General features: G+C 41.2%; 1 protein-coding gene across 4 annotated transcripts in view; it reads right to left on the minus strand.

Annotated features, from left to right (window-relative positions):
- The window catches only part of Ubr5 (ubiquitin protein ligase E3 component n-recognin 5), a 106,072-nt gene that overhangs the window by 26,536 nt on the left and 53,087 nt on the right, over window positions 1-26,449 (minus strand). For 3 of the 4 annotated variants that reach the window (XR_009058476.1, XM_057792178.1, XM_057792176.1), the window contains exons 16-40: window positions 25,860-25,972; window positions 23,487-23,630; window positions 23,291-23,402; window positions 22,945-23,099; window positions 22,375-22,572; window positions 19,325-19,535; window positions 17,784-17,910; window positions 13,897-14,048; window positions 13,061-13,156; window positions 12,596-12,719; window positions 11,882-11,979; window positions 10,722-10,870; window positions 10,245-10,336; window positions 8,608-8,754; window positions 8,397-8,515; window positions 8,193-8,319; window positions 7,981-8,110; window positions 7,002-7,162; window positions 6,661-6,900; window positions 4,721-4,844; window positions 3,855-3,966; window positions 1,967-2,098; window positions 1,392-1,649; window positions 629-897; window positions 249-460 (exon numbers count right to left, since the gene is read on the minus strand). Coding sequence is in view for 3 of the 4 variants with exons in the window: in XM_057792178.1 (XP_057648161.1) it covers window positions 249-460; window positions 629-897; window positions 1,392-1,649; window positions 1,967-2,098; window positions 3,855-3,966; window positions 4,721-4,844; window positions 6,661-6,900; window positions 7,002-7,162; window positions 7,981-8,110; window positions 8,193-8,319; window positions 8,397-8,515; window positions 8,608-8,754; window positions 10,245-10,336; window positions 10,722-10,870; window positions 11,882-11,979; window positions 12,596-12,719; window positions 13,061-13,156; window positions 13,897-14,048; window positions 17,784-17,910; window positions 19,325-19,535; window positions 22,375-22,572; window positions 22,945-23,099; window positions 23,291-23,402; window positions 23,487-23,630; window positions 25,860-25,972 (3,802 nt within the window). In the remaining variant the exon portion in view is untranslated. The remainder of the gene's footprint in view (window positions 1-248; window positions 461-628; window positions 898-1,391; window positions 1,650-1,966; window positions 2,099-3,854; window positions 3,967-4,720; window positions 4,845-6,660; window positions 6,901-7,001; window positions 7,163-7,980; window positions 8,111-8,192; window positions 8,320-8,396; window positions 8,516-8,607; window positions 8,755-10,244; window positions 10,337-10,721; window positions 10,871-11,881; window positions 11,980-12,595; window positions 12,720-13,060; window positions 13,157-13,896; window positions 14,049-17,783; window positions 17,911-19,324; window positions 19,536-22,374; window positions 22,573-22,944; window positions 23,100-23,290; window positions 23,403-23,486; window positions 23,631-25,859; window positions 25,973-26,449) is intronic. The other variant, XM_057792177.1, reaches the window with a different exon arrangement.

Here is a 26,449-nt window from a genome sequence, read left to right on the forward strand (position 1 = left end):
AACAGACGCCTTATAAAGGGAAACAAGGACCTAGGCTAACAGTAGTTTTAACAAGAAATTCCTATGATGACATGAATGGATTTAAAAAGAACAGTAACTTAGGTAACTAAACTATTTTGCTTCAACTGCCTCTCAAAAACAAGTAACATGAGGCAGTTCTCCTTCACCAAAATGTAACAGCAACCCAAAAGCTCTAACCTAGGATTCAGGGGCTGACTCAACAGAGACGCATGTAGAGAATCTCATACCGTCTGCCTTCAAGCGTTCTTAAACTGGCCTCTTCTCGTGCAGTCATCCTCTCTCTTCTAGCTGAATTCTGAGAGGCATGAAGAGGGTGGTTTGGGTGTCCTGGGTCTCCAGCAGACGCTAATGCAGAACCATAACGTAATTGAGCCTCAGTAGAGTCCATAATACTGACCATCCAGTTCCACGTGGGAATAAGCTTTTCTTCTACATAGTTCTATGAAGATCAAACTGAAATAGTCAAAACTACCCAAACAAAGCTAAATCTGATACAGCAATAGTATGTTAACATTTAAGCATTTGTAATATTCCCATTATATTGAAATTCTCCTAATTGATGGGCAAACATTGTATTCTAGTAAGCAACTTTTCAATGGTTTCATACCTGTAAGTTGACTGCATCTTGGTAAGTCAATTTCACAGCTGCTGGAATCTGAGAGTATACTAGGTGATTATACTTAGGGATAAGGCCCATCAAGTCCGAGATTTGTCTGATGACAATGCTGTAAGCCCTGGCTAAACTGCTTGCAGATGTTAAGTAGCTGCTGGCATTGCTAGCTTCCAAAGCAGCAGCTGCGGCTGCAGCACTTGTACTGATGGTGCCACTCCGGCGTAAATTTGAAGGATCAATATAAATCAAACCCGCGGAACTTGCTATAAGGAAAAAGGACAATTACAATGAGCTGACGTAGTTGCTAACTACTGTCACTGTATATGCTTGTACAAATCTAAGTCATCAATTAATAATATGTACACGAGCAAAAAAGTGTACTGCAACTGTATAATCTGAGAAGGGAAGTGTTCAAGAGTAATTATGTTTTCAAACCACCACACGAGAAATCATTTGGCGCTGTGTTGTTACAACTGGACGAGTGGAGAAGAAAGGAGGAGGATCTGGGGATACTAGGGACATCTACCAGGAAAAGGCTATGGACGTAGTTTAACATCCTATAATGTCCAAAAGTGTTCTCAACAATAAAGAACTATCCAGTCCAAAAGAAGCAATAATGCAAAGATTAAGAAAACATGATATAATCATATTCATGTACTTCTCATATTTGAAACTCAACAAAAGGAATTTTTATATAACTTAATTTTCTAGATAAATGAAGTGCTCCTAGGCGTAATATCTGAGTTTTCAGACTTGCCTGCTGGTGTAGATGTACTGGACGGAGCTGTGCCAGTGGCTCGCTGATGTTGCGTATTACGAACAGCCCACTGCATGGACCGAGGAGCCTGGGCAGCCCCGTTCGCATGGGAGCTGTTGGTGGTTCTTTCTAGCGGCTCATCAAGCATGAAGGTCTCCTGCTCTATGTCATCGCTCTGGCTGCTGCTGCTGTCAGAGTCACTCGAGTCGTTAGACTGAGAGTCGTCTTCAGAAAAGAAGGCAGGAACACTGCTCGCTCCTAAGTTGTAAATTTTAAAAGAAAAACCACCATAAGCCCTTTGATAATTAACTTTACCATGTACCACCTCATTCAAAAAATATTTAACAGTGCTAAATGATATGAAGTACTGAGAAAACAGCATAAAAAGTTGAATGAGAAATGAGAACAGACTCTTTTAAAAAACTTTAAAATTAATCCGTTACTGAAAAAAAAAAAAAAAGCAGCTGACCAGAACAGTCAGAGAAAAAGAAAAGTACAAAGAGCCTCTAGTTACCCATGCATGTCACACAGGATTTACAAATGCTAGAGGCAGCTTCTCCCATGAGGAAACATACCTGCTTCTGAGCCAGCGGTGGCTGCAGTGACCACACTTCGGCGACCACTGGCGTTATCTTGGTTACTATGGTTACTTTCACTGTCACTTTCTGTTTCAGCAGCTGCTAACAAATCTAGCTCCATGTCACTTCCTAGAAAAGTATTAAATAATAAGGGAGAAAAAGTCACCAAATAATGAATACAGATCTGACAAGCCAGTATATCGTCCCAGAAGAAGGAACTAAGAGGGCACACTGGTGAGTAAGGCACAGAAAACCCAGAGGTCAGGAAGAACGGCTCAAGCCCTGTGAAGAGTGGACTTCCCGCAGCTGCGCACCTCCTGTAAAGAGTGGACTTCCCTCAGCTGCGCACCTCCTGTGAAGAGTGGACTTCCCGCAGCTGCGCACCTCCTGCAGAGCCTCAGGGCTCGGGCAAGACCCCTACCCACACTGCCCTACTTTCATCTATTTTACCTCAAAAGGGAACTTAAAACATTTATAAAATTAATTACAATAATGCAGTTCAGTTACCTTAAACACAAAGTCAGAGATTAATACCCGGTCGTTACAGACCGCACGGAACAGAGCTGCACAGAGAACTAAGCACACAATGCTACTATCTCGGGGAGAGGATGCACTATTTTCCTTTCTCTCCACTGCAAATTCCTTTGTTAAATTATGATTAATTAATTTTAGAGGTGAGGTGAATAAGACAGGATCTTGCTAATATACAACCCAGGCTGGCCTTAAACTCAAAATCCTACCGCAGCTTCCAGAGTGTTGATTATTTTACCATTAAAGTATTTTTTTGAGAAAACAGGACTGGGTGGGTTCAGTAGGCACAGGTACTAAGTTATAGTTGTTAGTACAAGGTCTGAAATCTAAGTTCAGTCACCAGATCTCCCAACTTGGCAAGAGAGACAAAACACAGACTTGTCACTAATCTCTACACGCAAGCTGTGGCACACTCACGTTTGTACTCACAGATCATACACACACTGAATGGCTGGATTTTTTTGTTTTATGTTTTTTTTTTTTTTTTTGAGGGGGATGAGTGGAGACAGGGTTTCTCTTTGTTAACAGTCCTGGAACTCGCTCTGTGGATCAGGTTGGCCTCGAACTCTGAGATGAGCCTGCTTATGTCTTCCAAATACTGAAATTAAAGGCATGCACCACCATGCTTGGTTAAATGAATACGTTTTTGAAATATATTTATTTATTTGCCATGGCAATAAGATGGACCTCTGTATGGAGATATAATAATAACTAGTGGGAATGTGTTTTCTACTTTCACCATGTGGGTCCCTAGCACTGAACTCAGGAAACAGGCTTGACAACAATGCCTTACCTACTGAGCTGTCCACCAGCCCCAAATAGGAAAGAATGAAAGAGTCGGGTGGTAGTGGTGGCGCTCACCTTTAATCCCAGCACTTGGGAGGCAGAGGCAGGCATATCCCTGAGTTTGATGCCAGCCTGGTCTACAAAGGGATTTCCAGGACAGTCAGGGCTGTTACACAGAGAAAACCTGTCTCAGAAAATTTAAATATATATAGACAGACAGACAGACAAAGTAGCAGGCTAAGTAGAGCACACTTGCTTAGCATGCTTGGAAGTCCCAGCTGGATCCCCACCATCAATAAATTTGGCACAGTCACACACATCTTACAATCCTAGCACTTGGGAAGGTGAAGCAGGAAGATGAGAAGTTCAAGGTCATCCCACCTACACTGAGTCAGAGGTGACTCCAGGATACAGAAGAGTTTCTTAATCAAAGAGGGGGGGTGGTAAAATTATTTTGTTATGCTTTACTTTGAAGCACACTGCAGAGTGCCTTGGCAGAAAGCAAACTGGTTTAGGGTAGGGCAAATGAGGCTTCTCTCTTCCACCTACTAACCCCAAGCCTGCATACCATCTTCATCGTGCTCCTCATGATGCCCCTCAGCCTCAGCGTTCTCTTCCCCGTGCTCTTCCTGTTCATCGTGGTGGTCCTCCTCTCCAGCCACGCCTTCCACCACCTCAACCTAAACCCAGAATCTTATTGTAGACCATTACAGCACATAGCAGACCCCCATCTCTACCAGTTTCATCCACAGAATTAGTGAAAGAAAGTGCAAAACACTCTAAAATAAGGAATTCTAAATTTATACTATGTAGCTTTAAAAATAACTTGCCAATGGAAATCTATTATCAAAAACTCTATCAGGGTTGAGGAGATGTCTCAGAGGTTAAGAGCACTGGCTGCTCTCTCGTATATCCTGAGTTCAATTCCAGAAACCACATGGTGGCTCACACGGGTCTGTAATGAAATCTGGTGCTTTCTTCTGGCCAGCAGGCATACATGTAGCAAGAACACTGCAAAAAAAAATCTATCAACATAGCTAACAGATTTTAATTTCTCTACATGAACAGAACCTTACAATTAAAAGTATGAAGCTGTTCTGAAGCACAGGGAAAGGGTTGAATTTCCTCTGTACTTCAACCATTATAAAATTTCAATTTCCTGCCTCTCAAATATTAAAACACTATTTCAACATTAAAACTATCTTTACTCTTAATTGTTAGGTAAAAAAAACAAGTTTATGTGTCCAGTTTCCTGGTACTCAAAAGAAATGAAAGATTACTGACACTGCTGTAATACACAGAGCCACGAGTGGGTATAATAAAGTCCACAGGTTGGATGGAACACGGGGCAGTTTTAAGCTACTATCATTAATATTGACTGTTCTTCCCACAAAATTAAAGTGGGTCATCTGCATTTAAAACAATTAAAAATACCTCCTCCACATCTGCTGAAACAATATCATCCTGTTCTTCATCCCGGCCTCTGACAGGCTGTGACTGGCTGATGCGTCTCTGCTGTGGATTCCGGATGATGTAAGATGACTGTGATTGGCTGGAGCTAGAAGGAGCAGGGTTGGTGAGAACGCTACTTCCACACCTAAGGCAACACACGGCACACTTCTCCCTGGGATATTTTATGGAGCTCAAGCCTTATATTCTTCCTTTACTCCAACACCCTCAGATGCCAAACACTCATCCATTAGCAGACACAGTTTCTATTCTGTACCAGCTTGTGACCCATGGACTTGCTAGTGGGTGGTAGGGGACGGGGAAAATCAATATATAAACCATATCCTAGAACAGTAACAGCCAGAAGCAGAGTGCTCACAGTTTTGCTTCTCTTCAAACCTGACTTGAAATAACAAAAGGTAGATACCATGCACAGTGACAACCACTGCATTAAGTTTTACTGAGACCAGAAACTAAAGATATGATATTATGAAGTACTCGGTAATTTCAACTGGATTCAGGAATAAGATAAAGGAAATTAAAATTAAGTGATGTTACGATGGAAAACTTTGCTGGAACGATGTCTCAGAAGTTAAGAGCACTGTCTGCTCTTCCAGAGGTCCTGAGTTCAATTCTCAGCAAACATATGGTAGCTCACAGCCACCTGTAATGATATGGTGCCTTAACATACATGCAGGAAGTACACCATATACATAATCAAGATTTATTAAAGAAAAAAGATGGAACTTTCATCTTCCCTCATCTCAGTTTTGGCGAGAAATGGGAATCTAAGGCATTATCTGAGAACCGCCTAAGCAAGCTTTGGAGCCTGTCCTGGAACTCGCTCCGTAGATCAGGCTGGCCTTGAACTCACAGAGATCCACCTGCCTCTGCTAGGATTGAAGGCGCGTGCCACCATCACTCTGGCACAAGATGCATTATTACAGACGTACAGGAGAAGCCAAGAGAAAAAGCTCTACAGATGAAGAGACCCACCCGCCTCTGCCTGCTAAGTGCTGGGGTTACAGGTGTGCACCACTGTGCCCCGTCAAAAAGGTATTTCTGAACACTGAAAAATTATAGAATTTCCATATTAAAAAATGACTCTGACAGGCATGGTGGCTCATGCATGTCATCCCAGCATTAGGGAAGCTGAGGCAAAAGACTGCCATGAATGAGGCCAGCCTGTGCTACAAAGACCAGGTCTTGGGGTGTTGTAGGGCAACAGGAGCTTGGGGGGCTTAGCAGCAATACAAGTAAGTAAAAGTCAATATATGTAATGTACTAAATATATTCTTTTAAAACAACACAAAGTAATCCAGCAATTGGTAGGCTCTTTTCATGGTATTGGGATCAGAACTACATGAATCCAGAGAGACCTGGCTGGCAAAATCATTGACAATGGGACACAGCTGAGAAATTGTAGAACTTAATTTACAAAGCTTTCAGAAAATGACAATTTGCCAATGGTGGGATGGTGACAGAAGAGCTTTGTTAGGTAAAATGCCAGATAGTTTTCAGAAAAGTCAAGGGCTTGGTGCTCAAGACCCTTTTTCTTTTATTGTTCAAGACAGGGTTTCTCTGTGTAGCTGTCCTTGAACTCAAGAGATCCTTCTGCCTCTGCCTCCGAGTACTGGGGATAAAGGCGTGTGCCACCACCACCACACAGCTATTATTATTTTCTTTCTTAATTTCTGTCTCCGTCTATTTTTCACTTAGTAGTGAGCTGTTCCATTTCCAAGAGTTTGTAAACGTCCTGTTGCTGACATTCAGCTTTAATGGATGGTGTCAGATACATACTAAAACATCACTATACTTCCATTAAGGTAAGAAAATTAGACTTGAGAAAAATTGTTTCATCTGTTACTCAAAAGCACAGCTTTGGTGAGCCCAACATAACATTTCTATACTAAGAACTAGCGCACCTGCTCGGCTGGTCTGGTGATGGGCGCGGTGGCAATGGTTCTACTGAAAACAGTTCTTCGCTGCCTTGCATGGCGTCTATGCTGGTGCTGGCCAGTGTAAACGGGGCTGTGGGGCGGGCAATCCCCATTCTGACAGGTACAATCAGAGACTCTGCTACATTGCACAATTCTTCTACAGCATAAGGGAGCAGTGCTTGGAACACACGTTTGCATTTTCCAATTGGCTGTGGAATAAAATTGCTATAGCAGAAAGAAAAATACGAATCTCTGTGAGTCCTCTCATACATATATTAACACTGCTACACTTACAATGTGTCCCAACAGTATTTTAAACGCCTTACTTTTTCTTCTTGGATGAAGCCATTTCCACACTAAGAATGACAAACACTCTTGCCACTGACCGTAGAAACCTCATTGTCACAGCGATTGCTTCTTCTCGGCGACCAGGTGTGTATTTGTTCTGGAGTTCTTTTACTAAAGTGCCCAGCAGAGTATCTAAAAGCTTTAAAAGTTGTAACCGTTCTATTAATGCTGAGATGTTTCAGAGATGGTTAAATATTAAGTACACTGTTCTGATACTTTCTAAATATTAATAGTCCCCCAATAAAATGTTAAAAATGATGCTTGTGCGTATGTATTAGTGTGTGTGTGTGTGGGTAAGACACAACTTGTAGGAGTTGCTCTTCTCCTTCTATCACATGGGTCCAGGGACTGCTCAGGTTGTTAGACTTTAGTAGCCAACACCTATAAATTGGCTAAGCCACCTTCCCAGCCCTCATAACAAACTCTTGAAACTGAACCAAACCATCTTCCAGAGTCAGTAATTAAGCAACACAACTCCCACCATGTGCATGGCAGACAGTGATCCCAAATGGATCCTGTCTTGTTTTTTGTTATATAGTCCTACATATACTCATCGTGATTGTTTAGAAGAGAATATAAAATGCGTAAAATCAGAAGAATACACACACATATATAACACATTTAACAAAGTGCAAAGTAGATTAAAATATCTGGTGATAAAATTTGTAATTCCATATCTTACTGAACTACTAATTACTTTCTAATCTTTCCTATGCATAGTTTATCAAACAGATTATCAACTACAAATACCCAATTTCATGTTGGTTGTCTTTTTAATGATATGTATAACAATTTTTATATCAAAACATTTTGCATTTCATTTCAGTAAATGGCTAGGCTGTGATGTAAGTCTACTATGATTAAATTCACTGAAGAATTTTACTTTGGAGGGAACCGGGTTGATGGTTGTAATCAGAAGTTATCAGCATGAAGTCTACTGAGAATCAATGAACTCACCAAAATATCAGCTGTGCACTTGACGATAAGGCAATGGGTGAAACAGTCTAGCCGAATTGTGCCGCTCTGCTGATTGAGGTATACCTGCTCTTCCGGCAAAAGATGGCCTATCCTACTGCTGGCACTTAGACTAGAGAGAGACAGAACACGCTGTGATAGCAACATTAACACAGGAAGCAAGGACATTTTTAAGTATTTGAACAGATACATACGGGTCTTTATTCTCCTGTGATCCAAACATAATCATAGATCTTAAAGCATTCCAGTCCTGCAGGACTCGCTCTAGTGCAAGCTGGGCAAACCTTGGTGGCTCTAAGTCGTGGTCAGGCATATCTGAATCTGAGAAGAACGAGTGGGTCAGACAAACATAAAATCCTTGGCTTTGCACACAAGTTAGAAATGTTCAAGACGCTCACCTTCAGGACTGGCTGTTTTCCGGTTACGATCCTCCCTGATTCGGGGCGGCCTGTACTGACAGTGCTCCACTGTCTGCCTGGCGACAGTCTGTACCAAGAACAGCAAGAGGTGCTCCCCCCTGAAAGACAGCACGCCGTGAGAGTGAGCGAGGTACACTATGTGCCGAGCTCCTTCCACTGGTCTATTCTGCATCCCAAGAACTCTACTTGCCTGCTGTTTGGTAGGGTGACCAGATTTGTAGCAGTGAGCAGGCGGTAGAGGAGGTCGAGACGAGCAGACTTCTGCCCAGCAATCAGAGTTTTACACTTGCATTTCTCCCAACAATCACAGTAGGCTGTTGGTGAAGTCCGCTTGAGTCTACAGGAATTCACAGAAAAGTTCATGTATAGAAAACTTAAAGCACTCGGGAGGCAGAGGCAGGTGGATCTCTGTGAGTTCGAGGCCAGCCTGGTCTACAAAGGGAGTTCCAGGACAGGTTCCAAAGCTACAGAGAAACCCTGTCTCGAAAAAAAACCAAAAAAAAAAAAAAAAAAAAAAAGAAAACTTAAAAAAAAAAAGAGACCTGCACCGAAATGAGGGCCTACAACATGATGAAACTAGAGAACTCTGGTTTATGTTAAAAGGCAAAGTATAACTTTTACAAGCTATATACAAGAAAAATTATCTTAAGGTATGAAATCCAGAAAGCAACACTAAAATTCCTATTAAGAACCCAGCATCCTGTTGTCCTGGATAGTCATTCCCTTTTCTTTCCCAGCTCCCAAGTCACCAGCCCTAGGTGACCTCCCACATGCAACTGGGCAACCCTCTGACCACTGTGGGCAGACCCTTCCTGCATTTGTCTTTCACCTGACAGGACTGCAAATGCTGTCAGAACAGGAACTCCTGTTCCCCCACCCTGGAAGTCAGCAGGGCAATACACACACTGACCGGCCACCATGGACACAGAAACTGAAGTGGGCTTTACGTCTGTCTATGGGGCAGGGTGAGTGAAGGACAGACGAGGGGGCTACCCTGTCCACAGAGCATGTGCAAACATTAGAGGACAATCTGCAAGAGTATAGTCTCTCTTTACCTTATGTGAACCTAGGGATCAAACTCAGGTTCCCTTTGTAGCAAGTGCCTTTGCCAGCTGATTTGTCTCAGCACCTCAAATGGAGGGTTCTGATAGCGGCATTCTATTCCCTGTGCCATCTATAGCGGGATTCCTGCTGGTAACCCTGGGACACAAGCTGTACTGCAGTCTTTAACAACTAACAAACCAGCTAGAAGGACTCTACTGTGGAATAAAAGATTAAAGCATTTAAAACATAAACAAGGTATAGATCAACTATTCAGCATTTAACAATGCTGGGGAGAGAGGGAGTTAAAACTGGCTGCAGAATACACATATAACTTTTCTGTAAACATGTTTAGAAGCACTAATCTGAATAATATTAATCTGATTCTAATTATACATCCCTTAGCCTACTGTCCTGCTTCAGGTTAAGGAGGACTACCAATAATAGAAAACAAGTTATTCGACAATACAAAAAAAAAAAAAAAGAGCATATTTCTTTATATATAAACTGAAATGCGAAAAAACCTCAACTTTCTAAATTTTCTAAACTATGCCAACAATTGAAGCATAATGTAAGTGTTTTACACGGCAACAAATGAACAAATGCCTAAATAGCTTATGAGAAATGGAGCTGGGCGGTGGTGGCTCACTCCTTTAATCCCAGCACTCGGGAGGCAGAGGCAGGCGGATCTCTGTTGAGTTCAAGGCCAGCCTGGTTCCAAAGCTACAGAGAAACCCTGTCTCGAAAAACAAAACACAACAAACAAAAAAATGCAGCTGGACTTACTTGCAATCGTGTCCTTTATGACAGACCCTCGCACATTCTGTGCAGCAACAGAGCGACTCCAGCAATCCGCAGGTTCGACATTCAAAGATGTCCTGAAATTAAAATGGGTCCCAGGTAACGGCAGGGTAACAGTAAGGCACTTGGGGAACAAGGAGAACATGATGAATGTGCAATGGGCAGTGTAAAAGGACGAAAACCAAGCACATCAAAATAGTCCACATCCTAAAATAGACAGTAATTATAAAATCTGTATCAAAAGCCATGGGTCAGAGTCCTCCACCTGGAAAGACTCAATTTTCAAAATTCACCATATTTAATTAGTAATGAATGACCCTTTTTGCCATATTTATGTAGGAACCAAATCAAAATTAATTCTTTGGATAATTTTTAAAGTGAAAGAAAACACCAGAGCCATTCACACACTTTTGACTCAGTTAAGCGGGGAAGGGAGCCTGAACAAGGGCTAGGACGACTCACCTGGTTGATGTGCTCTGCTCCAGTCCATGTAAAACTGCAGGTGTCGTTGCAACACAGGACATACAAAGGAGAGTCGTCAGGGTTGGTGCCCGACGGGCAAACCATTTCCATGAACACATCCTCCTCTTTTTCACCTGCAGACACTTCAGCTGAAGAATTAAGAACACGGAAATCCGTATATCAGAAAGGAGTTAACCACAAGCACAAGGTACAATATATTTAGTACCAATTAGTAACCTCTTATTAGTTAAAAAACTTTATAAGTCAAAATGTGGAAAGTCTAGCTGGAGATGACTCAACTGTTAAGAGCACTGGATTCTCACCAGGGCCCCCGCACCACACACCAGGCTCAACACTGTTTTCCCTTCAGTCTCCAGAGATCTAATGACCACTACTGGCCTTAGCAGGCATCAGGCACACACATGCTACACAGACATGAACACAAAATACCTATACACTTGAAAATAATTTGCTTAAGTCAATGTATAAGAAAATCCAGCTAATTCTGGAGCAAAAAAGGCAAAACTGACTACATTGTAACTCTCTGTGATGACAACACACACTCCCACCACTGGAAGCCTTCCTTGGTCCTGTATCCAACAGTTAAGCCTCAAGTCTTAGCCAGGTCTGACAGTGCACACCTATAATCCCAGCACACTGGAGGCAGAGGCAGAACACATATGAGGTTAGCCTGTACTACATAGTGAGGCACTGTCTCAAAAAAACAAGACTCTTGAGTCTATGTTTTATTTAGTAAATTACAGACCATACTGCAATTTATTAACATCAGTCTTTGAAAAATAGATAACTCATCCTTTAAGAATTAGATGACAGAAATTTGATATTCCTCAATTCTTGTTTAAGTCAGATGCAGCTACAATATGACAGCCTATTATCGCTATAAGCTTGTCATATCATCAATTAAGCATAGACAACACTGTTATTACTTTCAGATTTTATACTACCAATTATAAATGCAGTGAAAAATTCATACCAGTTGCTTTTATATGAAGTTTGAAAAAAAGTATTAACAAAATTTTATACATATAAAAATTATCTTGATAATTTCAATTATATTTACAAACATAGTTTGGATAATTACAATGCTATACACGAAGACAATCTATGCTCATTTAGGCCTTGAACTACACACTAATTACCTTTTGCAATTTTCTGGGCTGTTTCTAAAATGGTAATTGCAGCAGGATAAGCTCGGCCACTTACAGCAGACATGAATGGGGTCATCCCTCTCGCATCCCTAAAATGAGAAGAGCAGACAGGGGTGACGGCTCATTGTTTTAAAGCCAGCACTCAGGAGGCAGAGGCAGGCAGACCTCTGTCTTAAAAACACAAATACACAATGCTGCCTTCCTATCTATTAGGAAAGGAAGGAAGGAGGAGGGGGAAGGAAGGAAAGAAGGAGGGAGGGAGGGAGGGAGGGAGGGAGGGAGGGAGAAGTGTTCACTATAAACACACAACTCAACTTTTGTTTCGGTTACAGAAAGATTACTCTGTGATGCTATTAGAGAAACAATTTTGTGTTGTGTCTATGATGGCCCTGATCACGATTCTCCTGTCTCAGCTTCCTAACGGCAGGGATGATACACTATACATGTCAACACATTCTGTGCTGTCCCCAAGAGAAGCACACACCCAGACCCAACTAACAAGAGCATGGTTTCCAATCATTCAGGACCTAATCTCTGACACTGAGAACTCCTCTTTTACTAAGAATAATTTCGAGTTGGATTCTGACGTCTCAAATCCGCACAGACACGACAGTAGCGGCAGAAGAAATACACTGGCAGACCCCATGTCAGTGCCCACAGGTCGATTCACACAGGGAGTCATCTCAAGTTTGTCGAGCTTCTTACTTGGCAGAAAGGAGCTCTCGTAGGTGTGGCTGCAGAACTGCACTATCGCACAGCAGCTTTAATATAAAATGAGCATTTGCCTTTCGATCCTTGGATTCCACTACAGAAGGCTCTGTGGAAGGGCCTGTAATTAAGCAGAATCATTTCAGTATCAAACAGAAGAAAGACCGAGTTCTGAAAAACATACCAGGATATGGAGTAAGTCACTAGAACAATATCTGTAAGAGCAAACTAACTTCATACAAAGAATTTAAGCATATTAACACATTTTATACATTTTAATTGATTTCCTAATGCATGTATGCAAACACTGTATTCCATATTATATAGAAGGAAGATTATGTATAGTACAATACTTTTATTTTTTTAAGCAAAGGAAAACATTATCTTTGAGACCAAAGTATGAACTTTATTCAGAGCCTGGATCCGGTGTGTCAGCCCAAGCAGACAGCAGCGAGGTCTTACCTGGGATGGTGGAGGTGCTTGGTCCTTGACCACTGCCAGTCGCTGCTGTGGTAAGAGATCCCACAGCGGGGGCCAGGATAAAATCAATGTCACCATCTTTAGCAAACAGAACAGCAGGTGCATATCATTATGGGCAGCATAACCCTAGCCTTTCTGCTAACAGGCCTTAAGGTTTTCTCCACAAACCAAAGGTCAAATCCAACAAAAGGTTAAGAGGAAATTTCTTTTCCATACTATGGAAAACCCATTGGGCAAACCATTCATTTATATTGATATATTATAATCAAGGGGCCATCAAGCCTCTTACCAGCATAGAAAAAAAAAAAAAAAAAAAAACACCCCTTAGGCCAATTTTTCAGCTAATGAAGTTGGAGCGGTCACCGTTCTACTGTCACAATCTGTAGTAGGTTGGTTCCCGGCTGCTCAGCCCCGAAATAATCACAAAGAAACTGTATTAATTAAATCACTGCTTGGCCCATGAGCTCTAGTTTCTTATTGGCTCTTACACATTAATTTAACCCATTTCTATTAATCTCTGTATCGCCACATGGCTGTGGCTTACCAGGTAAAGTTCCGGCGTCTGTTTCCAGCAGGGCTACATGGCTTCTCTTTGACTCTGCCTCCTTTCTCCCAGCATTCCATTTAGTTTTCCCTGCCTAGCTCTGTTTCCCTATAGCTCTGCTATAGGCCCAAAACAGTTCCTTTATTCATTAATGGTAATCACAGCATACAGAGGGAAATCCCACATCAATTTTAAAACTATTTCACTAAAATGTCATTTCTCCTTTCACAATCTTGCCTTTTTATTAAACACTAAATAAAACAAGAGCTCTTACCAGGATCCATTGAAGGAGGGTCAGGAACCCAACTAGGGGGAGCTATGGGGGGTGAAACTGGATCCTGGTGGTCACTGGACGGAGCTCCAGCCTCATGTCTACCCAAACCAGCTGCTCTCAATGAACGTCTCATCATTTCCCGTAATCTCAAACTAGAAGGATATGGACAAAATCAGAACTCATTACCATGTCTAACCTAACAGGAGGTGCACAGGTGCTCTCATCTGAGAAGCTCAGAGCTTCTATAAGCAAACACTCCAGGCAAGGGACTTAAGTACAAACGCCAATTCTGTGAGCACAGGATGAGTCAGTAGAGGGCAGAAATGAGTCCAGTACTGGACACTGAAAGCATTAAAGGCCCCACAAACTTTAGAAAGGGTACAAAAGTTTTAGTGAGGTAACATTAGAAATAATCTTTCATACATACAATTAGGATAAATTTACACCTAAACTTTAGAACAAAATTTTTTGGTCCCATTTCCTAAAAATTAAATTGAAAAACAAATATCAATAAAACTACTGATTAGTACAAAATGAATATTAGCCTACTAAATTCCTTTTCTGTGAACTCAAAAGCAATTAAACAAATATCCACATGAGCAATTTTAAAACAAAGAACAATTTAGATTTTTTTTAATACCTAAGAGCCCTCCCCAGCCAAAAAAAAAAGTCAATGAAACAAAACAAAAACCCTCAACAAACAATACAACTTACACCTTCAAAAAATTAAACTAAAAATGTTACTAGGGCTTGATTTGTTTTCTCCTCTTGCTATATAAAGAAAGAACACTGTACAGGAGGTCTACATCACTAAAAAGATAACTACTCACAAACCTTCATCAGGGGAACTGGTACCTTCCTACATACAAGCCTGTACTGTACCTGAATAAAAGCTTACGCCAGCCACACAATCACGCTTAAGACGATAGCAGTTAAGAGAGCACAAATCCCTCCACTGAACCACAATTTTTAAAGCTTCTAAATAAAGAGTAAAAACTCAATTATAGATGGGGATTTCATTTTCCCATGCAGTCATAATCACAAAGATATGACTTCTACTGTGGAAGACCTCGTAATTTATGAGAAACAAAATTAAAAATCTTAAATAATCTTGTTAATGTTTGGAGTTTCCAAATGTAGCAACTATTTAATCTCAGTGTAAATGTGTTTTTCCATATCAACATAGTTTTGCTTTTATAAGAAAAATTAAGAACATGACAATTTCTTTCAAGAGTCTATTTCCAGGAATGTATTTTTAGAAACTTATTTGTGGTGTACTTTTTTGGAACAAACACTAGAAGATCCCACAAAGTAAGTTTTAATGTCTCGAATAATGTATTACCTATGTATTAACTGCCACACATCTACTCAACATCCTCCCCACCTCCCCAATTTGGAAGACCTAAGATCACAAGTTTTTCTAAGACAGAAGGGCAGAGCACCATGACGATTTCAGTCAGTCAGCACTAGGAGAGAAAGAGCAGGTTTCTTCCCAGGGCAGAGCACACCAGTGACTGTGCACTGAGATGACAGCCGCTGGGGTGCTGACATGTTCTACTCAGAGCATGGATGGGAAAATGTAGGAAATGGGAGGCACCGCAAATAACCTGAAAATAAATGTGTGTTTGGGGCTTATTAAGGAAAGGTGCTCATTCCAGGGTCACAGTGAAAATGCCTACTGGATAAGAAATATAAAATTACGACTGTAAGGGAAGTCAGGCGTAAGAAGCAGAAGTAGTGGCAAACTAGAAGTACACATGGTCATCTAAAGGCATCAGAAAACACATGTGGGGTATTCTCCAACTTCTAGCTTGGTGTACATTAGAATAAATGAAGGTAAACTGAGATCATAGCCTCATCTTGAACGTGCAAACTTCCCAACTTTGTTGTTATGATGTAGTCAAGTCAATATTAAATGAGGGGTCATTCCTTGTCATTTTTTAAATTGTCCTTAACCTTTTTCTTCATTGGGTCTTGGGAACACTTTTAAGTATATTGCCCAATTCCTCATACAGATTCTTAAAAAATAAAAAAACAAAAACCAAAAAGAAAATTATTCTTCAAGATGCTGTACACAATTCATGGAGATTCACCTGGATCCTCAGTGGCTGAGGACAATACTGAGGAGGAACCACTTGGCTGCTAAGATTCAGAGTTTTGACGTTTTGACATTTCTTCATATAGGCTTGCCTGGAGTCATCGTGTTTTCTGACAATATGGAAGAATTCAAGGATGGTGTAATCTCCTCTTTGTAAGCACGTTCTATCCATGCTACAGAAGCCTTAGAATCCAGTCATGGTCAAATACAACACTGTGACAGAAAAGCGAAGGTCATGTGTCTTCCAGGTCAACAAGGCTAGAGCACACACCTGCAATCAGATGCCTCAATCAAGCTCTCCACTAAGTCTGCCCTCTGTACTCAGGAACTAGCGAGTCATAGCATCATCTGAAGTCATTACAGTATTCCATTCAACAGTGAAACCGCATCAGTTCTGAGCTTACAGCTCAGGAATCCCAGCCTGCAAACTCATCAAGGGGCATCGCCTACAAAATCCACTGTAGGCTAGAGGAGGACTTCACTTCAATGAAGCAGTCTGTGGACTTCCTACTGCCGGCGTGGATAGTAAGCCTCCTGTGCTGTCATCTGGTCACCGGCAGCCCTGAGCTTGCATGGTTAAGAGTACTGCAGTGGAATCTTCGGCAAATCCCTCAAAGGAGCTTACTCTGCAAAGCTATTTCTGTGAGCAACTCATCGCCCACTCTTGAAGCTCCTTTTAGTCTTTGCCTTCAAAATAATCCTTATATGAAAAAAGATGGCAGTATTGGCATTGGACCAATCGTATCAGAGTCCAAAGTGACTGGCACCTGTAATTTCCCTGAGGAAATGAAATACCTGAAATAATTCAGAAACTAATTTCTTCGTGAAGAATTTAAGTTGCTTCCCATTTTAGAGTCAACGCTTTGCTTAATGTAGTTCTAGTTAAGTAAGTTCATAATAATTTCCATATGTATAGTACACATGTTTCTGTACTATTTAAAATTATAATTTGGTCACCCACAGAGGTTTTTTTTGTTATGTCTCACTTTTGGATCTTTTTGAGTTCAGGGAAACTATCAACTTGGTAGCTTTCCTAATGCCAATTTAGGAAAAACCATTGTGAAGGGAACAGATGAGTATGCAGCAGAAACTCGGGCAATGGTCTTCCCGTGAAGCAGGCTGCGCTGCGCCGCCTCGGGCTCAACTACCCACCAGGGCCTTCACACACCCTGTGTCCATGACCAAGAACTCGGACGCTTGCATATCTAAAATTTGCCCTTTTCATACAGAAAACTACTGAATTCTTTATTATCTAGGAAACACCTAACAGTTTTAATAGGTTACAAAGGATTATTCATTCAACAACTCAGAAAACCTGAAAATTTAAAATCAAACATTCAAAATACACATCCGCCTGTTACTTCTTCCCAGATCATTAAGACATCTGAGGAATGAACCTATATAAGCAATATGAAAATTTAAAGACTGAGGGTTGGTTTTTGGTTATTTTTTTGCTGTTGTTTTTGTGGGTCGGGGGAAGGTGTGTGTGTGACTATATTGTGTTCCTTGGTCTCCATCTCAGGAAACAACTGCCTAAGAAGAATGATAAGTTCAGATCATGTTCAAAAGATGAAGTCTGAGCTGTGATTCCATTATCAAGTGTGAGAGATCCCAATGTTCAGACCTGAACCCTAATTAGTTACCAGACATTTCCCATTGCTATTGGTAGAAGCCAAAAACAAACAAGAAAGGACCCACCAATCCATGCACACAACAGTATGAGAGACACTGCTTTCTGTACTTGGGACTTTTTTCTTCCAATTAAACTTCCTTGTAAAAATCATATTACCTTCGACTACTTGATGATCCAGCCCGATTACCTGGGCCATTACTCGAAACAACTGATATTGCATTTGCAATGGCTTCCACAGCAGAAAGCCTTTCTGCAAATGTATTTCTTTCTGAGCGCTCAGCTTCTGAAACATAAGGGAAAAAATTAGGATTTAAACTTTGAAAACAACAGATAGCATGGACTGACCAGTAAACACTAACTCACCCATGTTAGTGCTTCAATTAGCATAGCAGGTAACTATTCTCCGCGACAAAGGTTGAAATACTACCTTTATTTTTTATTCTGCCTCATTTCAACAACATAAATAACAAAAGGTAAACTCAACTAGACTTAAAGTTACTATTATTATCAAGATAAATAAATAAATAAATAAATAAGTAAATAAATAAATAAGATGGCTCGCTTATCGGTCTGCCCGTCTTAGTTCTACGCCATTTATACACAGACCCCAGAATTCTGATGAAATAAAAATGAGATTTGCAAGTCAGCACTCAAAATGTACTTACCACAACATCACCAGCAGAATTCAAAATAATCACAAAGTTTCACTTAGATTCTTCCACATTTAGCCAATAAAAAAAAATCCAAGGACAAAAATCAACATACACACACACACACCACCAAAGCAAAACAAAAAAACAAATCATCTCACTGACTTTCAGAAACATGTAACAACTCAGTAACTTATTTTTTCCCTTCTACATTTCAAACAACAGGACAAATGCTGCTTCTGGTGGCTTATGGGGGCTGGAGACACAGGCGGCTCAGCAGTTGGGAACACTTGTTAACCTTGCAGATGACCAAAATTCCCCAGGACTCCTGTTGGGCAGCTCACACCACCTGTAACCCCAGCACCAGCACGTGTGTGGACAGATGAACATACATACATATAAACTGAGGTAATTATTTAGGGAGTAGAGAGATGACCAGCAATTGAAAACACTCGCTGCTCTCTTAAGAGGAGCACAGTTCAGGTCCCACCACCATGACTCACGGCTGCTGGAAATCTAGCTCCAGAGGATCCGATGCCTCTGTTCCTCTCAGGCAAGTGCACCCACCCTTGTGCACGCATTCACAGGCACACACACATACATAATTTAAAATGCTTTTTAAAATGTCATTGTAGCCAGGCAGTGGTGGCACGTGTCTTTAATTCCAGCACTTGGGAGGCAAAAGCAGGCAGCGGGTCTTTGTGAGTTCAAGGCCAGCCTGGTCTACAAGAGCTAGTTCCAGGACAGCTAGGGCTGTTAGATAGAGAAACCTGTCTCAAAACACAAACAAATAAAAAACAAACAAAAAGTCACTGTACTTACTTCAATTTGCTAAGTTCATTTAGTATCAACATATTCAGCTTGTATATTATTCAAAGAATTAAAGACAAAACCCCACAGATCAAACTTAATGCAGGCTTCCGTATCTAACCCTTATAAATATCCTTACCACCTACAAAGTCAGACCTTCCAAGATCATATAACATAAAGTAAAATGTGCACATGTTCTCCACAGGAACTGAAGGTGTGCTACGGTGCTGGTCTTACCCTCTTCCTCCTTAGTTTCCTTGTTGCTAGTTGGAAAGCAAACTGAGACGCAAGCATGCAGGATGTTCCGATTGCCATCACATCTGTGGCTGATGAATGTCTGCAGCATCTGTAGGTTCTGCTCTAACACAACCGCTTGCTCCAGATTCACGAGATACTGTCGGCAGGCCTCGTAGTCACAGCGCAGAATATGCTGCATTAGGGTTTGTTTCTGTACTCAGGCAAAAGAGGGCAAAAAAATCTTCAACGAAACTGAACAGCAAACATATCCAAAACTACATACATCAAACATTGTGTTGTGGCCACTACAACGCAATCAGATCCAGGTCTTCAAGCAGAAACAGACTGCACGTAGCTGAATTCTTCTGTATTCTGTTAAGTGAGGGCAGAAAGAGTAGGTACTTTCTGGGAAACATGTCTGAGTAAAGGTTTCCAATTGTCAGAACTACCTCAACTCTGTAACTGACGGAAAACCAGTTACACAATGAATAACTCAACGGGAATGCCTGGGGTATGACAAATTGACGATGTCTGGTGGACACCCTGGTATTTAGTTCGGCTCTCAAATTAGAACACTAGCAATACTATCCGCTACAAATGATGTTACTCTTTATTCAAGACTGACTCACCAGTACTTCATTGTATAGAAGTTATATTTCTGGGCCTATGAGAAGGCTCAGTGGGCAAAGGCACTTACCACCAAGCTTGACCACCTGAGACCAATCCCCAAGGCAAATGGTGAAGAGAACCAACTCCCGTAACTGTCCTCCGATTTCCACATGTGCCTCCCAGCACATCCCCAATCACGCACATATTCAGTAATCAAGGCGCGCAAAGGGTTATATTATGTTGTGGTACATAAATACAAAACCTTTAACTCTCTAGGAATTATCATAGGTATAATTTCCAAAGTCAGAAACAGATCTAACTATCAAGACATAACAGTGTTGTAAGATATGCGCAGAAAATACTATTGTCACTTGTCTCGTAGCACAAAGAAGTAGTTCAGGGGCTGGTGAAATCACTCAGCAGTTAAAAGCACATGACGCTCTTGCAGAGAACCCAGATTCAGTTCCCAGCACCCACAGCCCTCTGTAATTCCAGTTCCAGGGGATCTGACATCCTGCTCTGGCCTCAGCACCAGGAGCGCACATGCTATTTTACACATAGAAAAACAATTCTTTCAAACAACAAACACAAAAACAGTACAGAAGTGAAAAACTAAAGAGAAGGAACATTTCATAGAACATAAAGCACTAGTTTTATTTAAAAAAAAAACTTTAAACAAGCAGGTATGTATGAAAATAGAGAGGGACAAAGAAAAGGACACTGAACAATTTGTCAGAAACTGCCTTAACGTCTCCCTCCCCAACCTCATGGGGAAGAAGACGGAACAGAGAGGTCACTGCAAACAGCGTGCTTGGCACACGTGAGAAAAGCTGCTTTCCCTGTGGAATAAACTACTACTATGGGTGACATTCTGCCATATGCTCACAGATGAAGTCTCTCTGGGGTTGAAGAAGCCTTTTCATTCGGTCTGTCCAACCCCCACTCCTATGATCACAGCCCACCAGTCAGCTGGTTGGCATCAGCAACTGTACAGGAAGTGTTCGTTGCCAACCTGCTAGACCTAGTACCATGTGCTGTGCTGCCCTATGGGAAAAGGCACAGGGAGCTCAAAGCAAACTAAAACGTCTGTGGCTCTACTCATGTCACATTCAAATCACTGGATTGTGTTCTGTCTTTGTTCTCAGGTTTTGTTTTTCTTTTTTATTCTCCACTGTCCTCATGGATGTGTGACAGACATCCTCAAGGATGTCTAAAAACAAAGTACCTATGTTAACCCTGACCTCCTAAATGTCTTTAGATGCTCAACTTTGAGCAATTCAAGGCCCTGTATGGTGGGGTGCGGACAGCTCTACGTCCATCTTTTGATCTAGAAAGAGACCCAACTCCACACAGCTTTGGATGCTAACCTCTAAATGTGCTCCATGGCACATGCAGACAGACACAAAAATAAATAAGCAATTTTGAATTAATAAAACAAGACTTTTTGCACTTTTTCTTGAATTTGATCTCTTGCATTTAGCATCAACAATTTTCCTGATTCTACTTGCAAAAGCAAATATAAGTCTACCCAGGATCTTATCCCTTTTTATAAATAATTCTGTCTTCTGGCCCAACAGTACTTTGAACACCACCATTCCCATCTCACTATTCCCATTTGCCTTTTAGTGCTCAAAGCTAGCTGCAGAACTGAGTGGAAACATCTCTACTTCTTCAACTGACAGCAGCTCAGCCATAGCAATCCCAAATCCCACTTTACTCCGCCTGCCCCTCCTCCACCTTCCCCCATCACCATCTCACACACAGCTCTCCCTGACCACTACCATCCACTAGGTCCTAAGCTGTGCAGCTTCTGCTTCCTTCAAGTACATCAAATCTCTCCCTCTTTCCCGTTTTCAAAAGTTCAAGTCTGCCTTGTATCTAACTTGGATTATACACTAGTTTTTATCTGATTCTCTAAACATCTCTTTTCTCTCCATTCCTCCCTAAAACCCCAATACTTTATTACTAATCTTTAAAATAGAAAATGCCATTCACCACCTCAAACTTCTTCTACTGGGATTCAGATCAAACTTAGGCACCTCGGGGAAAGACCCAAGTCACCCTGTGCTCCCCCGGTACCAATATCACCTTCACCTCTTGGCTAAACATATTTTTCTAACATTATTGAGATTCTTAAAGATAACACCTGGTACCACAGACAGCAATCTTCTCTTGCCCCTTAGCACAGACAACACTTCCTCAAAAGCTTTCTAAACAGTCTGACTTTTATCTAAGCACACTGTGCTATTCCAACAGTATAGATGCCTTCATTTTTTAAACAAAATTATACCATAACCAGACTTCTCATCTAGTTTATTATTTTATTATTATAGTTTTTAGTTCTTATAGGGAAGGAAGGAACAAGAATTTTCAAAAATTTTCTCAAAATGTCAGTATTTCTTCTTAATTAAAATGCCAAATAATTTCAAAAGTTAAATTACCTCTACAGCCATGATGATAATAGCAGCTTTCTTTTTGATTGTTGAATTAGCAGGAAGATTTATTAAAGAGTGTACACCCATCCCAAGACTACTAATTGGCGGAAGATCAAGCCAGTCAGGGTCCCTTATTCCTCCCATGCAATCTTTGGCCATGGGGTAGATAGTACCATTTCCATCTCGAAGAATAATAGGAGATTCCTACAATGGATGAAAAATAATAAATACTGCTTGATCACATCAAAACTGATTATACAAACCTACTGTGACCATGCATGCCCAAATCCTAAGCACTTAGAAGGATTAAAATAAAACGGGAAGAGCAAGAGTTCAAGTTCAACCTAAACTAGAGACCCTTATCAACAACAACAAAAAAAGGAGTGGGAGACAAAGACTGACCTTATTATAAGTGTATTTATTTTACTAAATGTTAGCAATAATAATCAAATTTAAAACTCTCATAAGAAAATATGCTGAATATTCTAAAATCTTTAATACCCTAACAGGCAACCCCTACGTGGTACAAGATGCCAGTCTTTCATCTATTCTTAAAGAGGAAAATGCGGCTCTTACCTGGCCAGCAGTGAAAATAGCTACATTCCTCTCATTCTGACCAAGAAAAGCAATGCTGCTTGTTGGAAAATTATTTTCTTGTTCAGCTTTTCCTGTAGCAAGATCAAAGACACAGTACCGCACCCAGCTTCCTGTCTTCAAAACAGCGTGGACACCTTTCAGAGGCACAAAAAGAGAGAGAAGTAGAAGACTCACACATCGGCAACCACTCTTCAACAGCTGTGCGCAAACTCAGCCACATTTCACTGGACTGTGCGACATGCCAGGGACAAAAACCATCAAGTCACCAACAACTTCTCCTATTCCCTTGGGCACATGCGTGAACTGGAGAGACGAAAGCCCTCACCTCTGGAATCCACATTCACAGCCAGGATCTCAGTCTTCTCTGGTATACAAAGCTTTTTAGGGGCCCTCTGAAAACAGTCTGGAACTTTTGGTGTCCCACCAGTTTTGACAACCTGCCAACAACAATGGGAATTTTGCTCTCGCTCTAACAAACTCAATGGTCCATCCCAGAATTCACTGAGAATCCCTGTACAGACCTGTAGCTCGTCGATTCTGAGCAGCCTGCAGTCCTGCAGGAGCGAAGAAGGGTCGACATCTGGGCCAGAGCTGTTTGGACAGTTTGTGTTAGTGGATGTTCCCGGAAACTTCACAGCAACATAGGCACCATCCACTTTTAGCACCTGGAAACGAGAGGCAAATACAATGAGTAATTTTTAAAAAGTTTATGTAAAATTGACATGCAGATACTGCTTGCCGAAGTGATTTAATACTAAAGACACTTAAGTTCTTGTAAGTATGTATCCTCAATGAGTACCACACTGTTACATCAACCTGAACAAAACCATTAAAACTTTCCTGTCAGATCCACATTCAAGGCTAAAAGAACCAACTCAGAGCCAAAGATTACAACGCGTGTTGGCCATGTACCATGATCACGAGAGCTGGCCACTTACTGACCAGACCGTTCAGCTTTCTTCTTTATTACTCTAAGCAGCAATAGCTATATCCCAAGCTAATCTTCACTATAAAGCTGAATGGGATCGTAAATAATTTCTGGATCTTTCTGCTACTACCTCCCAAGTGATGAGGTAACAAATAGACCTCACCATACTCCACCTGGCACTTTCTGCACTTATGTAGGTCAGCAGCCTAGAAAGTTGCAAAGCTATTTAAATGATATTAGTATGACTGAGGACATGACATACTATTGTTGCTGTTATTTTCTTTTTTTAATTAAGTAAGTTTAATTTTTTTTTTTTGGTTTTTCGAGACAGGGTTTCTCTGTGGCTTTGGAGCCTGTCCTGGAACTAGCTCTGTAGACCAGGCTGGTCTCGAACTCACAGAGATCCGCCTGCCTCTGCCTCCCGAGTGCTGGGATTAAAGGCGTGCGCCACCATCGCCCGGCTTTAATTAAGTAAGTTTAAATTACCAGATCCGTACTTGTGTGACCACACTGTTTTCAAACTGGAGATGGGGTCAACAATGCAGACAAGCCAGGACTTGGAAGCAGGACATCTGAATCTCACGTCTTCTACTAATTTATGAGTTTAAGCCAGTGTGAACTCAAATCAAACTACATTAATGAAAAGCCTTCATAAGAAAGGCCTGTATAAACCGTAGATCTTGGTTTACCATTCATTTCCATTGTGTACAAACGAAATTATAATTTCAAATGTCATCATATTTCACAAAACTAAAAAGCAATTTAAAAAGCACCCACTTTGTGGATATTCTCTACTATAGGAATTCTAAACTATGGCCCGAGGGACAAAAGGGTCAATTAATAACATCCAAGCAAACTGCTATTTACTTGGCTTCTTGGAAGGAAAATCTTCAGGAGGAAAGGAGGAGAAAGCACAAGGTGGTTCATGCAGAGCAGTGCTTAAGGCTACAAATGATCTCCCTCTGCAGCTTCAGAGTTCCAGCATTGACCGCGTCTAAAGTAATGTACCCGGTAGCAGAGAGGGCTCAGCAGCCAGAGCACATGCTCGCAATCCTAAGGACCAGTGTATATACAACACAATAAGCATCCTGCAAGGGCCTCTAACTCTAGTTCTAAGGGCATCAGCACACACACATCTGTACACACTCATGTCAGTGTGCAAACAAACACACCTCACAAATAATCCTACTTAAAAAAAAAAGTAATGTATCTCTCCAACTTTTCTGTACATGTAAAATTATCCTGAATTAACCTGAAAAGAAAACAACATCTCAAATGCTCAATGCACATGTGATGGATTCTTGATTGTCAAAATCTGACAACATGAGAAATTAACTAAAATTCAGGGGGCTGGTTATACCTGTGGGGAAGACCCACTTTTAATCTTTGAGGTGGGAAGCTACACTTTTAATCCAAATCTTCTGAGCTAGGAAGATTCATCTCTAATCCGGGCAACAGCTTCTGCTGGCAGCTATATAAACGACATGGGAGAACAAAGCTCTTCACTTCCTCACTCTCACTGGCTAAAGCCCACTTCTTCAAAGGATTCCAGTGTATACTGAAGAGTTGCTGAGACATCCAGCCTGTGGACTGCACAGTTACTAAATTCTGGAATCTTCTACTGGTAGACAACCACTGCTGGACTAGCTAGGCTACAACCTGTAAGTCATTAGAGAGAGAGAGAGACAGAGAGAGAGAGAGACAGAGACAGAGAGACAGAGAGAGAAAGAGAGAGAGAGAGAGAGAGACAGAGACAGAGAGAGAGACAGAGACAGAGAGCGTGTGTTCGTTTTATCAGTTCCCCTAGAGAGCCCTGACCACAGCACAGCTTCATCTCTTCACCTTCAGCAGGTCTAAAGGAGCCACTGAAGCAGACTAACTAAAGGCAACCTGGAAGAAAGAGGTCTCAGACACTAACCATAGAAATCCTCAAGCAAGCAAAATGCAGTAGTAGTATTGAACAAACCTTGCCGACAGGAACATTCTTGACATCTTCAACAAAAACGACGTCCCGGAGAGACCACTGTTCTTCATTCACCTTCTCCTCCTCCTTCGGGGCTGGAGTTGACCGACGTCGTTCTTAGACAACAGCAAAACGTTAAGTACCAAAAAGAAACCATAAAAACTCTGACAGTCCCATCTAAGCACACAGTAGTGGATGTTTGTATAGGAACCCAGAATCCTTAAGTCCCCCTTTCTGAATTTAGAGTTTACAACATAAAACTCATACTCCGATAAACTCACAGTAAATAAAGAAGGGCTACAACTGGTTCCCACTTAAGTGTACACTACTACACACTAAAATGAGCCGTGTGTGTGTGTGTGTGTGTGTGTGTGTGGCAACATTTTAAAAGGAGTATCAGCTACGATCTCCTTAAAACCACCACATAACTTCAAAGTGTGACTTTCAAGGACCTTGAAATCCAAGGACAATTCTAAGCCTGGTTTTATAAATTCTTTAAGTCCTAAGCAAAATCTGAAATCATGTCTTAGCTAATACACAAAATAATGAGACTCAAAGAGAACTGCAACAGACAATGGGTAGTGGGGTCACTT

This window comes from Chionomys nivalis, chromosome 17 (assembly GCF_950005125.1).
Source record: "Chionomys nivalis chromosome 17, mChiNiv1.1, whole genome shotgun sequence".
Classification (NCBI taxonomy): domain Eukaryota; kingdom Metazoa; phylum Chordata; class Mammalia; order Rodentia; family Cricetidae; genus Chionomys; species Chionomys nivalis.